Source organism: Denticeps clupeoides, chromosome 10, assembly GCF_900700375.1.
Source record: "Denticeps clupeoides chromosome 10, fDenClu1.1, whole genome shotgun sequence".
In the NCBI taxonomy this organism is placed as follows: domain Eukaryota; kingdom Metazoa; phylum Chordata; class Actinopteri; order Clupeiformes; family Denticipitidae; genus Denticeps; species Denticeps clupeoides.
In genome coordinates, this window is record NC_041716.1 from 11041942 (window position 1) to 11055982 (window position 14041).

General features: G+C 42.9%; 1 protein-coding gene across 4 annotated transcripts in view; it reads left to right on the top strand.

Annotated features, from left to right (window-relative positions):
- slc12a5b (solute carrier family 12 member 5b) overlaps window positions 1-13674 on the top strand; it is a 50090-nt gene extending 36416 nt beyond the window's left edge. For 2 of the 4 annotated variants that reach the window (XM_028992766.1, XM_028992763.1), the window contains exons 9-26: window positions 1615-1782; window positions 2469-2567; window positions 2872-2929; window positions 3168-3342; window positions 3580-3698; window positions 3836-3934; window positions 4160-4279; window positions 5295-5399; window positions 5503-5671; window positions 5947-6142; window positions 6698-6867; window positions 6972-7103; window positions 7196-7303; window positions 7383-7508; window positions 8217-8431; window positions 8761-8775; window positions 8930-9063; window positions 9310-13674. In XM_028992766.1, coding sequence (XP_028848599.1) covers window positions 1615-1782; window positions 2469-2567; window positions 2872-2929; window positions 3168-3342; window positions 3580-3698; window positions 3836-3934; window positions 4160-4279; window positions 5295-5399; window positions 5503-5671; window positions 5947-6142; window positions 6698-6867; window positions 6972-7103; window positions 7196-7303; window positions 7383-7508; window positions 8217-8431; window positions 8761-8775; window positions 8930-9063; window positions 9310-9401 — 2300 coding nt within the window. In that variant the 3' untranslated portion in view covers window positions 9402-13674. The remainder of the gene's footprint in view (window positions 1-1614; window positions 1783-2468; window positions 2568-2871; window positions 2930-3167; window positions 3343-3579; window positions 3699-3835; window positions 3935-4159; window positions 4280-5294; window positions 5400-5502; window positions 5672-5946; window positions 6143-6697; window positions 6868-6971; window positions 7104-7195; window positions 7304-7382; window positions 7509-8216; window positions 8432-8760; window positions 8776-8929; window positions 9064-9309) is intronic. The other 2 variants (XM_028992765.1, XM_028992764.1) reach the window with 2 other exon arrangements.
- The last annotated feature ends 367 nt before the right edge of the window (window positions 13675-14041 follow it).

Sequence of the window (14041 nt, forward strand, 5' to 3'; positions counted from 1 at the left end):
TTCCTCATCGCCCCTGGACCCACCTCGCCTTGGACTTCATCACCGGCCTCCCTGAAGCTAGTGGTATGACCACCATCCTGACCATAGTGGATCGTTTCTCCAAAGCGGTCCACTTGGTCGCCCTGCCCGGCCTACCGTCCTCTGCCACAACCGCTGACCTCGTGCTTCAACACGTGGTCCGCCTCCATGGGTTCCCCCAAGACATCGTCTCTGATCGGGGACCCCAATTCGTCTCAGCTGTGTGGAAGGCGTTTTGTCGCCTTATCGGATCCACCTGCAGCCTCTCCTCTGGCTACCATCCCCAGACCAACGGTCAGGTGGAGAGGGCCAACCAACAGCTGGGACGATACCTGCGATGCTTCGCGTCCGAACACCAACGCACTTGGCCCGGGTTTCTCCTGTGGGCGGAGCTGGCCCACAACCTGCAAATCTCCTCCGCCACCGGCCATAGTCCCTTTGAGATCTGCCATGGATATCAGCCCCCCATCTTCACGCACCAGGTGCCTGCAGGTGGGGTCCCCTCGGCCCGTCAGATGATCCGCGGTTGTCGAACGGCCTGGAAATCGGCGCGGTCGGCCCTCCTCATCGCCTCCCGAAGGATGTCCACCCAGCACGATCGCCGGCACCCTCGTCGACTGCACTTCCGAGTGGGACAGAGGGTGTGGCTGTCCACCAAAGACCTACGTCTCAGGACTGAGTCACACAAGCTGTCCCCTCGATACATCGGACCATTCCGGATCCTCAGTCGGATCAACCCCCTCACATACCGTCTCCAACTCCCTCCTGCCATCCGTGTCCATCCAGTCTTCCATGTCAGTAAACTCAAACCCTTTGTCCGATCCTCGCTTCATCCTCCTGCTCCGGATCCGCCACCGCCACGCATCGTCGACGGGGGACCCGCCTACACTGTGGAGCGCATCATTGCCTCGCGCCGCAGAGGTCGGGGGGTCCAGTACCTGGTGCATTGGACCGGCTATGGACCAGAAGAACGGTCTTGGATCCCGAGTCGTTTCATCCTGGACCCGTCTCTGGTGGCTGAGTACCGGCAGCGTACCGCCGCCACTCCGGGGCCGTCGGGGGTCGGCCCTGGAGGGGGGGGTACTGTCACATGATCCAATCATGTGACCGGGAGTAACACGGAAACGAGGTAACGTGACTCCTATATAATAGGCTGGAGAGCAGCTGCCAATTGCTCAGTCATTGAATGACGCACGCCATTCGACTCGGCTCCGAAAACCCGCTCCCAGTAAGACCGTACCTGTCCTCTCTGTTCTCCCGATACCTGAACTCCTTCCTGTCACTCTGTCCTGCCCTGTCTTGTGTCTTAATACGCGAACGACAACATCAGTGTGGTGTTGCGGCTCGCGCCGTCCCCGTTCGCAGATTAACGCGGAGGAACTTACCTGCCTCCCTGCGTCCCACCGCACCGAGGTCTCTCGTTTCCTCCTACACGTCTCTCTTGTTCTGGTCCCGGTTCGCGTTACAGAAACAATGGGGTTAAATAGTCATACCTGAATATGACAAAATGACTATTATTAGACACTTTGTATGGATTGTGACATGTGATTGTGGAAAGTAAGACTCATCGTTCATCCATCACTTCTCCTTGTTTAGAGAACCTTTTTGGTTATTTCATGGAGAAAGGGGACTTCATAGAGAAGCGAGGGCTGATGTCCGCGTCCTACCCAGATGCTCCTGTCACCAATGCCAACCGCTACGTCCTGGCGGACATCACCACCTTCTTCACATTGCTGGTCGGCATCTACTTTCCATCTGTCACAGGTCAGCATAGTAGCAGTAATCATTTACACAGAGTAAAAGAGTCATCGCTGTACGTGCATGTGTTTGTGTGTGTAAGACTCCCTGTCTCAGACGCGTCTCCTCTGAGACCCCCTTCAGTTTTTGTTTGTTTTCGCTCTGCCCGGCTGGGCACAACAGTCTGTCAACCAAAGTGATGACAGTGTTGAAATGGAACACTGTTCAGCGAAGGCAGCCAAAGTCATTCAGCCTCCACTGGCCAAGCGTGAAGCATATAGCTACATCTGGCTTTCTGACCTTCTCACACACACACACACACACACACACACACAGGGATCATAAACCTCACTATATATACTAGTTTGAGCTCATGTCTGGATTTTTTTTGAAAATGTTAAAAATCACCCCTTGCCGTCACAGCAGGACAGATTCACAGCAAGATTGTCACTGTACTATGGACACACCTAATATATCTTGTTCAAAAACCAAAAGTCTGAGCCCCATGGATAAACAATGTGAATACAAATGTGGGGCTATGGGAGAAATACTATTGATTCAAAATTAGAGGGTTGGCTCAAATTTGTTTTTTGAAATGATACTATTCAAAATGAAAGAGGTCTGCCCACTAATGAATGTGATAAAAATGACCTCTTACTTCATCAGAGACGTGGTTGTGATTTTTCTAAGTGGAGAGAATGTCTGTCCTGCAGGTATCATGGCTGGATCCAACCGCTCTGGTGACCTGCAAGATGCGCAGAAATCCATCCCCGTTGGCACCATCTTGGCTATTTTGACCACCTCGACCATCTGTATCCTTACAACTTGGGCTTAATCTCTAGGGTGTTCGCTCAGTGCAACAAAAGGAAATTAAATGCTGTCAAAGTGCTTTTTTTATTTTTAAAATAACTTTAATTTGGTACTCATCTTTTTTCAGTATTTTGGAATAGATTGCATTTTAGTGTTTCCCACGTGACACATGTATTTCCCCAGAAGTCACCCTTGACAGATGGTAAACTGGTGCATAGGAGACAAGTCCCTCAGTAAAGTTTGCTTACTGAGATTTTAATTAACATAGTAACATAGTAGTAGTCATTCATTAACTTCCTGATCCAGACATGACCTGTGTGGTTCTTTTTGGGGCCTGTGTGGATGGAGTTGTACTCAGGGACAAGTGAGTGAACTCCTGACTCCTGGCACTGCTTTGGAAAATGTATATATTCAATAATGCATATATGGAAGTGTTATCTTGCAGCAATACATTTTTGTTCATGTATATCATAGTAATGTATTGCAAAAGATTGCAAAAATAGACACAAAAATAATACACAGCCACTCATGGCCAGTCAGCACAAGTAAGATGTATGTACATCTGTAACATGTATTAACCACTGGCTCCTCATTGGCTATAGGTTTGGCGAGGGGGTCAATGGAAACCTGGTGATAGGTACATTGGCCTGGCCGTCACCTTGGGTGATTGTGATTGGTTCCTTTTTCTCCACGTGTGGGGCCGGGCTTCAGAGTTTGACTGGGGCACCACGCCTCCTGCAGGCTATAGCACGTGATGGCATCATCCCCTTTCTCAGGGTAAGTCACTGTGTGTTTGTGTGTTTGAATGCAAGGTTCAGTGCACCTTCCAGCTGACACTGTTCTCTACACCTATGACAGAATGTCTGTTTGTTTCAGTATTCACTATTAGGATTTTTTCAGCAGTTAGGTTTAGGATTACTAACATAATCTGAATTAAATTTACAGCTAATGTATTATAAAAATACGTAGCATTTATAAAGTGTGGTCTCACTTTTTTCTGTCTGTGCGCTCAAGATATTTGGTCACGGGAAGGCAAATGGTGAGCCAACATGGGCCCTGCTCCTCACTGCCAGCATCTGTGAGATTGGCATCATTATTGCCTCTCTGGACTCAGTGGCTCCAATCCTCTCCATGTGAGTGATCTAGTATACTAATAATGACCCCACAGCATGACAAATTGTGTAATTAAATCTCCAAAAGTCCTACAATAATTCAATATGACACTGGGCACTATTCAGTCCTTGGACTTTTGTGTGTTTACTTTGTGTAGGTTCTTTCTCATGTGCTACATGTTTGTGAATCTGGCCTGCGCTCTCCAAACCCTGTTGAGAACACCCAACTGGAGGCCACGCTTCAAATTCTACCACTGGTTTGTCCACACATTCAAAATGAACACATAACATATTTAGCATGAGCTGACGATGCATATTATGGTCAAATGTGCATTGACCACATACTAATTTGGGGTCCAAGCAGAGAAGGTGCAGGAACCCTACTGTTTATTTTGTATTATATTAATGAAAATGTTGTGGTTATTAGATTGGACTGTTTTATTTTAGTGCAAGTACTAACTTCTCGTTCTCTCTCTGTGCAGGGCTCTGTCATTCCTTGGTATGAGCTTGTGTTTGTCACTTATGTTCATCTGTTCTTGGTACTACGCCATTGTGGCTATGGTAATTGCTGGCTGCATCTACAAATACATTGAGTTCTGTGGGTAAGTAGGTACAACTACTATTTGAAAATTAAAAAAAAAAAGTTATGAAGAATTATGTATGTATAACAGTACATGGGCAGTGGTGGCCTAGCGGGGGCTAGCGGGAGCTAGGCCACCGCCAAGGTGCCACTGAGCAAAGCACCGTCCCCACACACTGCTCCCCGGGCACCTGTCAAGGCTGCTCACTGCTCTCTCAGGGTGATGGGTTAAATGCAGAGGACAAATTTCACTATGTGCACCGTGTGCTGTGCTGCTGTGTATCACATGTGACAATCACTTCACAGTGAAATTTGTCCTCTGCATTTGACCCATCACCCTTGGTGAGCAGTGAGCAGCCATGACAGGCACCCGGGGAGCAGTGTGTGGGGACGGTGCTTTGCTCAGTGGTACCTTAGCAAATCGGGATTCGAACTGGCAATCTTATGATTACGGGGGCGCTTCCTTAACCGCTAGGCCACCACTGCCACAATGTTTATAGAAAACAGTTTTGTTCATTAGTATTAATTTTGTTAATGAATAGAATATATGCATAAATACCATTATCAACAATTAGCTTTGAGTTCCAGTCGAGTGCTGTGTTCACTGATGCAAGTATATTACCTTTTAGTAGGAAACCATTCTGCATTCTTCTTAGTACAGCTAATAACAGTTGCACTGAAAATTAAGGCTGTAAAAGTGGTCAAACATTTCTTTTTTTTTTTTATGAAAAGCAAATATATTAAACTTCTGAATGTATTGCACATGTATGGTATATACATTTATAATGGTGAAAACTGGAAAAAGCTGGGTGCTAGTAGCCTAGTAGGTAACACACTCACCTAGGAGCCAGAAGATCACAAAGTTACAGGTTCACAGTCGCAGGTACCACTGTGTCCCTGATTGTCTCCAGGGGGACTGTCCCTGTCGGTCTGGATAAGGGCGTCTGCTAAATGCCATAAATGTAAATGATAATGATCCGTTACAGTAATGGCTGTCACAAAACGGATTTGAGCTTGCTTCTGATTTGCTGTGACAGAGCTGAGAAAGAGTGGGGTGATGGAATCCGTGGAATCTCTCTAAGTGCTGCACGCTACGCATTGATGCGACTCGAGGAAGGGCCCCCGCACACCAAGAACTGGAGGTTGGTCTGACTGCAGACAGCTGAAGCCACATAAACCAAGGCCTTGCAAATGTATCATAAATGCAAGTTCAGCTCACCCTGTGCTTTCTCCTCTGTCTCTCAGACCACAGATCCTGGTCTTAGTCAGCCTTGATGCAGAACAGAACGTGGAACAGCCTCGTCTTCTCTCTCTGACCAGTCAGCTGAAGGCAGGGAAGGGTTTGACCATTGTGGGCACATCGGTTGAAGGCACCTATCTGAACAATCATCCACAGGTTCAGAAAGCTGAGCAGGTGAGAGAGCGAGTTTGCCTCAGCTCATGGGAAAATTTAATTAATAATAAGTCCTGATGCCCAAAAGAGATTGATGAACATGGGAGCAGGAACCACTCCTGTTAAATTTTCCCTGAAGTAAATTTAAACTCAACTCAGTATCTGCCGGTGCCTTTAGTGGCCCCCTGAGCAGTTTCTTCACTGAAATTAGGCTATCACGGTCAGGGAACATAATTGGTCAATTAATCAGTTAATACATGTCAATTGATCAGCTTTTATGTTTTGTTCTCTGTCAGTCTGTGCGTAAGCTAATGGAGACCGAGAAGGTGAAAGGGTTCTGCCAGGTGGTCATCTCCTCCAACCTGCGAGATGCCACTTCCCACCTGATACAGGCTGGGGGTCTAGGGGGCTTACGTCACAACACTGTGTTGGTCAGCTGGCCCCGAAACTGGAAACTGCCAGAGGAGAATCACCGCTGGAGGAATTTTATTGGTAATAAATTGAAGGTTTTTCATTTGTGTTGAGGGCACATTTTCAGACTAGCGATTAAACCCTGCATGTGGCTTAAGGTAGATAAAAAAAAGATAAAAACACAACTTTTAATGATGATTGCACGTGTGATATTTTGAAGGGAGCATGTTAAAGTCATCAAAAAATGAGTGCAGGAATGAGAGGTCTCCATTATCGCTATGGACTCCTCACCATTTCATCTCTGTTAATAAAATAATTACTAAAGGTTGTATTTTGTGTAACAAATCATTACTCACCAACAAAAAGGTCAGTTGGTTTTTCTCCTTCAAGATACAGATAACTATTGAGCACTTCTTTCTAGTTTTATCTGCTTATGTAAATGCTGCGGACACCTTTGTTGAAACCTTTGTTTTGGTTGAAAAGATAAAAAAAAAAAAAAAAGACCCACAGTTGCCATGAATTTGCATTTTGGAACTGAAGTGTGGTAGAAATACCTGAATACTCAGCATTTCTCTCCTTCCTACAGCCATTGTAAGGATTAGCCTGCTACATAACAACGTGTTTTGTGTGTTTCAGAGATTGTGAGGGAAACCACAGCGGGACACTTAGCACTTATTGTTCCCAAGAACATCTCTGCATACCCATCTAACGGGGAGCGCTTCACTGAAGGACACATTGATGTTTGGTGGATCGTTCATGATGGTGGGATGTTGATGCTGCTGCCCTTCCTGCTCCGGCAGCACAAGGTAACGTTACTCTAGAATGTAAATGATCATAGAGGAATACATCATGTGCGCATGTTACATGACTGGACATTTTATTATTGATTAATTGGTTGGTTGATTGACAGGTGTGGCGGAAATGTAAAATGCGCATCTTCACCGTAGCTCAGATGGATGATAATAGCATCCAGATGAAGAAAGACCTGTTGACCTTCCTGTACCACCTGCGTTTAGATGCTGAGGTGGAGGTTGTGGAAATGGTGAGCCTGGATGTACTGAGCTGAGCAGAAATTCTGCCATTCCATCATGGCTGTGGTCTTCTTAAACCAGATGTGTCTCTGCTCGTTCACAGCAAGACAGTGACATCTCGGCCTACACCTACGAGAAGACCCTGGTGATGGAGCAGAGGTCCCAGATCCTAAAGGAAATGCATCTCACCAAGAATGAGCGTGAGCGAGAGGTACATTCAGAGAAGATTGCACAGCTTTCTCTGTCCATTCTTTACATGACTTTTATATTTTATGACTCTTTCATCATAGATTCAGAGCATCACTGATGTGTCTCGTGGGTCAATTCGCCGAAAGAACCCCAGTAACCTCAGATCCCAGCAGAGCACCGGGGAGGAGCCAGCATCAGCCAGTGTAGAGGAGAAGCCAGAAGAAGAGGTAACAAGAGGAGAGGTTACTCTGCGCCTCCCTTTCCATTTGTTCATTTGCTTATCTGCATCTGTATCTGTCCACATGGCTCAGTCCTCCTCTGCCAACTTCTCTAACTGTTTGTGCAGGTGGTCCTGTCTGCAAGATGAACGTGAGAATTTCCCTAAACTAACATTTCTTTTGACTTTCCATCTATCTATCTGTCTGTCTGTCTGTCTGTCTGTCTGTCTGTCTGTCTGTCTGTCTGTCTGTCTGTCTGTCTGTCTGTCTGTCTGTCTGTCTGTCTGTCTGTCTGTCTGTCTGTCTGTCTGTCTGTCTGTCTGTCTGTCTGTCTGTCTGTCTGTCTGTCTGTCTGTCTGTCTGTCTGTCTGTCTGTCTGTCTGTCTGTCTGTCTGTCTGTCTGTCTGTCTGTCTGTCTGTCTGTCTGTCTGTCTGTCTGTCTGTCTGTCTGTCTGTCTGTCTGTCTGTCTGTCTGTCTGTCTGTCTGTCTGTCTGTCTGTCTGTCTGTCTGTCTGTCTGTCTGTCTGTCTGTCTGTCTGTCTGTCTGTCTGTCTGTCTGTCTGTCTGTCTGTCTGTCTGTCTGTCTGTCTGTCTGTCTGTCTGTCTGTCTGTCTGTCTGTCTGTCTGTCTGTCTGTCTGTCTGTCTGTTAGTTACTGATGCTACTGTTCTTTCCTCCTCTCCACCCTCTTTCCCTTCACTCTTTACCTCTCTCTCAGTCTGTCCGTCTCTCCCGTCCTCGACAGGTGCAGCTCCTCCAGGGTAAGAGCACATCTCCCACCCCTACCAGCCCCACCTCACCCACTGTCCCCACCCCGAGTGCCACTACACCCGGAGAGGAGGTGCAGATGACATGGTCCGATGATGGAGAAAAGGGGAAGATTCCACCTGTGGTCAACCCAGAAAACATCAAGGACATGTTCAACATGAAACCGTAAGCTGAAGAAAACAGTTGGCTTTTTTTTCACAAGGTGTCATGACTGTCAGTATTTGCTTCCACTTCCAATTTAGCAACTGTAAAAAACTTTCTATACATGATTCTTCCAAAGGCAATGATAATCATAATGATGCTGTGGCTTTCCTCATGGTTATGAATGGCATTGTGCAATATGCATTGTGGGTAGTGGGGTAAAGGTCGATGCTGCACACTTTACTTCCCCATTGTCCTGAGGTACCACAAATATGAGAAAGTTAGGATCCTCTGCAGGTCGGTTCTCTGTAAAAACCTGTGTTCCTGTTGTTCTTTTCAACCCAATGCCTCAGTGAATGGGAGAATCTGTGAGTATGATATTACTGAATCCAACCCACCTCTCAATATGATAAAACACTAAATGTTTAATAAACATTACTCTCAATGTCCATTGTCTGCCAGAACAGATATTAAAACCAAAAGATACAAACAATGTGCTTTTCTTTCACTTCCCCGTACCAGAAACCAGTTCAATGTGAGACGTATGCACCATGCACAGAAACTGAATGAGGTCATTGTGAAAAAGTCACAGGAAGCCAAGCTGGTCCTTCTCAACATGCCTGGACCCCCAAAGAATCGTACAGGCGAGGAGAACTGTATCCTTCTCATCAACTATCTCCAGCAAAATCACCCTGGTCTATATTCAGAACTAGAACATCAAAACCTATTGACTGTAACTAATGACAAGCACATGGCTGCAGCCACATTGTGATATGCAAGTCTACAGAAAGTGTCTTTTGGAATGTATGAATTTATTCTTATGAAAACACTTTTGCCCAGTTCTGATCATCAATATATATTCAATACAGGGTTGGCCTCCCCTTTAACTCTATTATCTTCAGACATGGAATTCATGGAAGTTCTGACAGAGGGTCTCAACCGGGTCCTCCTTGTGCGTGGAGGTGGTCGTGAGGTCATCACCATTTACTCTTGAGGCGGAAGATGCTCTCCTCAGACGTCCCGTGACCTCAGACTCCCCACAAACCGGCATCTGCAGCATAGACTGAAGACCTTAACCCATCTAGGCCCCACTCGCCCATCCAGCATCCTTTCACTAAAGACCCCAGTCCCATCATGAGCAATACCCAAACGCATATCAGATCAGTTTTGCACTACATCAGAGAAATCTATGTCATGCACCAGCTCAACACGTGCCCAAAGTAAATCTGATATCTTAGTCAATGTGTCATTTCTCTTGATCAGTCTGTCTTACCTTTGTCTGTCTCCTCTCTTTCTCCTTCCCCATCATTATTTCCTTATGATTTTGAGTTGTAAATTCAGCTTTAATTTTTTGTCTCCATATTTGTTATTTTCATATGATGTTTCATTTGCAACCATCTTTCTTCATTAGATAGTCGAGAAGGTTATGATCCTCATTGTACTGTATCCCAAAGACAGTTCAGGCCTACCTTTATACTGCATTTATTTATTTTATTTATTTTATTTATTTTATTTATTTTATTTATTTTAATTAATGAATTTTTGTTTGTTGGTAGTAAATGAATGGTGTAATTCGTGTCTTCCAATGGATTTAAATCCCAGGATTACTGGTCAGTCACTGGGATGACTGGGATGCTGCAGTCTTGTTCTTTGGGATGAGAAACTACCAAAAAAAAAAGAAAAAAAATTAACAATGCAGTAGCAGGAAACTGTTCAACTACTTTTTCCATAAGCAAGTTTCAAGAATTTTGAACCTTCTGAAGAATGCATTTGTTTCAGAAAGGTTTGATGTCTATGGTTGCTAGAGTTTCCCAGTAATTCTTGTCCTGAATACGTCCCTTATGCTGAACTGGGTATGTATGCCAAATGAAAAAGTGTGTGTGTGTGTCTGTGTGTGCAGATCATGCTGTTGTTGCTATTGTCTTGTGGGGTGTTGAGTGCGATCACCTTGTTGTTGCCATGCTGAGACACTTTTATACACTTTGTCTGAACAAATGAGACTTTGCAGAATTTCCAGACGATTCAGAAAGTGAACAGGTGGGCAACAGGTCCTAAAAGTCCAATGGCACAAGCAGAAATTTTAGTTAGTTTGATGAGGACCTCAAAATACTGTGAAACGCGTTCGTCCTTTGACCCCGCTGCTCATTTTTGTGAAGAGCAGGTCATGTAAATCATCCAACACTAGCACCAGTTTTCTTACACGACCAGCTACCTGCAATAAAATGCACTTCCTATTGCCTAGGGCTTTTAGACAGCACTCTTTAGTGGCATTTATTACTCTCACTATTTCTTGAAGTGATATACACTGAGTTTGTGATGTACGTGAAATGTGTATGTGACGTCTGTAAGAATGTATATGCTGCAAGGTTACAGATAGTGTATTATAAAAACAAGCAAAAAGCAAAAAATTAACCTAGCTCAGAAAGATTGAAACAGATATTATATGTCAAAATATTTATACATTATACAAAAGAAAGAAAATGTCCTATTTTTCATAACATAAATATGGTAATATAATATATGTCATTTATGTAAATAATTAACATATTATAATATTAATAATGATTCAGGACTTTTGCCAGAATGCAAATTATGAAGTTGTGCCAACATTTTTGATACAGCATATTCTCTGGAACTCAATTAGTCAGGTTCCTATTTACAATATCATTACAAGTTATTATTATTCAAATTGCTTTTCATTTCTGTTAAGACCTGCTTAAAATTGGCAGTAGACATAAAGAAGTAGAAAAAAATTCAATGTTAAATCTAGAACATTAATATATTTTTTACAGATTGTTTGGTTTGTTTTTTAAATATATTTTGTGAGAGTTATCGGCTTTTATCTTGAAATTAAATCTGCGAATCACAGGCCATAACTCACAGGCCAAATTCCCAAAACCTAAAGCGACCCATTAGATTTAGAACACAAAACATTCATGTAGATATAATTACGGAAGGACTCATCTATAGTACATCCATGGAATGAAATTTTTTTCAACATGAATCCTTTAGGACCCCCTCAGTGGAGTGCTATTTATATCTAGCATGGAGATCAAACAAAACATTATCTGGTTGCTGTATTGACTAAATTCATGTAATGTATTGCTGAAGGGCCACATGAAAGTGCATTGAATACAAATTGTTCAGAAAAGCATCTGCTTCACTAATTCACCATTGAAGCATTTAGTTGCAAACACTGCCATCTACAGGTCACTTTCCATCAAATTAATCTGCTGTATTTCATCCTGTAATGACTGGAATTTAATCATACGCTAGTGTTCAATTATCTCCAAAAAAAATGTATCAGCTATAAATAATTTAGGATCTCGGTTTAAATGTACAATTCACCTTTGATGAAGGACCTTTCAGAGGTTGATTGGTCAGTATGTTCTCATTTAAGCCTGGTCCGTACGTAGCGATTCATCTGTTAAATTATGATATATGTACAGCGCTAAAAAACGACAGCCTTTCAATACTATTTTCGCTGTGCAGCGTTATGCGCTGAGTGTGGGCCTAGTTTAAGGTCAATGGCATTTTCATTAATAGCAGTGCTAAGTGCCAGTTCACAAACAGTGCCCTGTTCAATGAAAGGACCTATGCAGAATGCATTTCAGTGTCTTTCTGAGTTGTTTTAATTTGCTTGCCGCAAAAAGTTTACACTTATTACACAGGCACCACTGATCAAGTCTTCTCAATGTTGTCAGCCAAATAAACCACTGCTACAGTATTAGCTTGCTGCGTTGAAACGAATAATCTGCCAGTGCGGCCCTCGGCCAAGTCTTCCACTTCTTTCTCTCCCACTCTGTGCGGTGACATGAATTATCTGTGTAGAATTTAGATGCATTTCCCAGGGCAGAACACCAACAAGCAGAATGCCAAGGGCTCGGAAACTTAATCTGCGTAGTGTTACTTTTGCTTGTTTCACTAAAACATGCCTCAGGTAATGCTAAATAATAAAAAAAAATTAAAAAGGCATAAAAAGAACCTTACAATCCTGGCGTTATCGACTCAAATCCACACAACTCCTGCATATTAATTATGTCCCAGTACAGGAACCTAGACATAATTATAATAACAGGGTAATGCATGTGAAAGCCAGTTGTGTCACTTCACACATTACACAGCTTTACTGCAGTTTTTTTTAGAATTTTAGACGACATATTTAGCCGATTCCAGCACAGATAAGCTTGTTTATTATGAGACGACACGAGAGTTTAAAATGAAGTACAGGATAATCAGTAAGCCAGCAGATTCATACTCTTCAAATAAAGATCAGAAGCCTTTGGAGGTGCTACTGCTAACATAGAAGATACCTGATGTAGGCACATACATTTCTGCTTTTGTTATTAGAACAATGTAATATGCATTTGGGCTGAACACTCTTCACCAGATTTCCATGTCGTTACCACTTGGCTCCAAAAAATTCATGGACATCAGCAATTCCCTGATTCATATCTCCTTCTTTCACGTGGAAAAAATTAGACTGACTTTGCCAGACCGAGGTTTGGCGATATTTCCTGTGAACTGGAATTTGACCTTTGAGAAGGGGAGCATATATATCCTTCATTTCAGCTCTCTGCTCGAGATCAGCTACCTGGTGTTCTGACATCACCTCGGTAAACTGAAAAAATTTTTTTTCAAGCTCATCAGCAGAAGCAAGTCATCCCAAAGATGTGAGCACTCAACTTCAGTTTGGACGACACAGCTAGGATAAAACACGTATTATTTCTATATTACCCATAGGAACAATGTAACACATTTTGTATTGTAGGTTTAGAGCAAAGCGTAGCTGTACTAATATGACAGTTAGGTGTTTAATGTTGAGAATTTTAAAACCCATCATCCTGAAGGAATTTTGTTGAGTACTGAGTGTGTGTGTGCATGCATGCATTAATGTGTGAGTACGTGTGTGTGAGTGTGTGTGAGTGTGAGTAGGCATGCATGCAAGTTTGTGTGTGGTTCAACACCAACACCAAGATCCTTTGGAACTAGAAAGAAAGAGTCAAGATGTGAAGAATATTTTGTAAATAAAGAACATATGATAAAGTTATAGCTTAGCTTAGCTGTTAATTTTGTGTGTCCATGCAAGTTGAATATTTTAAATGACTAGAACTATGTATCACTATTGTGTTAATGATATATATTTAAAAGAAAGAATGGAAAATATTGTTATACCTTGGCAAATGCTTCATATATGGCTAATGGTTACTAAACCATTTTATAGATTTGTCTGCACAAAATGCAATAAATTAATTCATTTTATTACATTCGATGTGCTGTATATTCTTTGTATACTGATTTTCTTGACTCTAAATGAGTGTATGTGTGAGTGGGCAAATGCTAAAGAAGGCATACTGGTTAGAAATGTCTTATCACAGCGTGTAACTCCATTATCATGCACATTATCATACAGTCACAGAGGTTGTGCAATAAAAGTCAATGATATGATCAATTTACTGTAAAGAATCCATCAACATTTATTAAGTTATTATTAAGCTATTAGTAAAATCCTCGTGATAATGTATGACCTTTTGGCTATAATATATAAAATATGTCAGATTACTCTGATTACTCTGACATGCCATTTCCTAATCAAGTACTCACAATTGCATGCAGGTAGTCTAAAGTGCAATT